Below are 905 nucleotides of genomic sequence, written 5' to 3'. Positions count from 1 at the left end.
CCTCAAGTTGCGTCAGGGTAAGTTTAGGTTGGATATTCGGAGGAAGTTCTTTCCTGAACGAGTGGTGAGGCACTGGAACAGGCTGCCCAGGGAGGTGGTGGAGTCACCAACCCTGGAGGGGTTTAAAAAGAAAGTAGATCTGGCACTTGAGGCTGTGGTGTAGTGGTTGGGTGTGCTGGGATGAAGGTTGGACTAGATGATCTTCAGAGGTCCCTTCCAACCCCGAACATTCTGTGATTCTGTGATTGTGCCCACGTTGCATCCCTCTTGTCCTAGGTGATGTACTTCAGCTCGCTCTTCCCCTACGTGGTGCTGGTTTGCTTCTTGGTGCGAGGACTTCTGCTGCGCGGGGCGGTGGATGGGATCATGCACATGTTCACACCCAAGGTGAGAGTCTCCAAACCCTCCTGGCTGGTCACACCTTGTTTTCCTTTATGCTCCTCACCCCAGAAACCAGAGTACCAACCCCAAACCACCTTGGGGATCGTGGTACGTCATCAGGACGTGCCAACAGCATCCTAAATCCAGGGTGCAGCCCAGAGCCTTCCAGACTCACCACCTGGGAGCTGCGTTGAGCTTTAGCATCACTCCCACCACCCTTGGGTGCCCAAACACCGGGGTGGGGGTGAGGGGGTGCCCAAGGTGATAGATATAAAGACTTCATGGCATTTGCTGGTGGCAAAACCTCAGCTGGTGGTATGCATCCATTAATTAACCAGCTAATTAATTAATTAAGCGGAGATGTAGATGAATCAGCTCAGCCGGCGAAGCAGTTAGGAGAGATTAATTATGATCTCTTGATGAATGACGCTTGGAGGCCTTCAGCCTGCAGTTCTGGCTTTCAGGAGAAGGGGGGACGTGGCTGGGGGGACACGAGGGTAAACAAACCCGCCCGCCGAGACGTC

The 905-nt window shown here is 53.5% G+C and overlaps 1 protein-coding gene across 1 annotated transcript in view; it reads left to right on the top strand.

Annotated features, from left to right (window-relative positions):
• Positions 1-905, top strand: part of SLC6A17 (solute carrier family 6 (neutral amino acid transporter), member 17) — a 10475-nt gene that overhangs the window by 5741 nt on the left and 3829 nt on the right. Inside the window, exon 5 of the mRNA XM_009870180.1 lies at positions 277-387. Within this exon, the coding sequence (XP_009868482.1) occupies positions 277-387 (111 nt within the window). The remainder of the gene's footprint in view (positions 1-276; positions 388-905) is intronic.

This window comes from Apaloderma vittatum, unplaced genomic scaffold, assembly GCF_000703405.1.
Source record: "Apaloderma vittatum isolate BGI_N311 unplaced genomic scaffold, ASM70340v1 scaffold28465, whole genome shotgun sequence".
Lineage (NCBI taxonomy): Eukaryota > Metazoa > Chordata > Aves > Trogoniformes > Trogonidae > Apaloderma > Apaloderma vittatum.
Note: the sequence above shows the minus strand (reverse complement) of the source record. Positions and strands in the feature narration are given on the sequence as shown.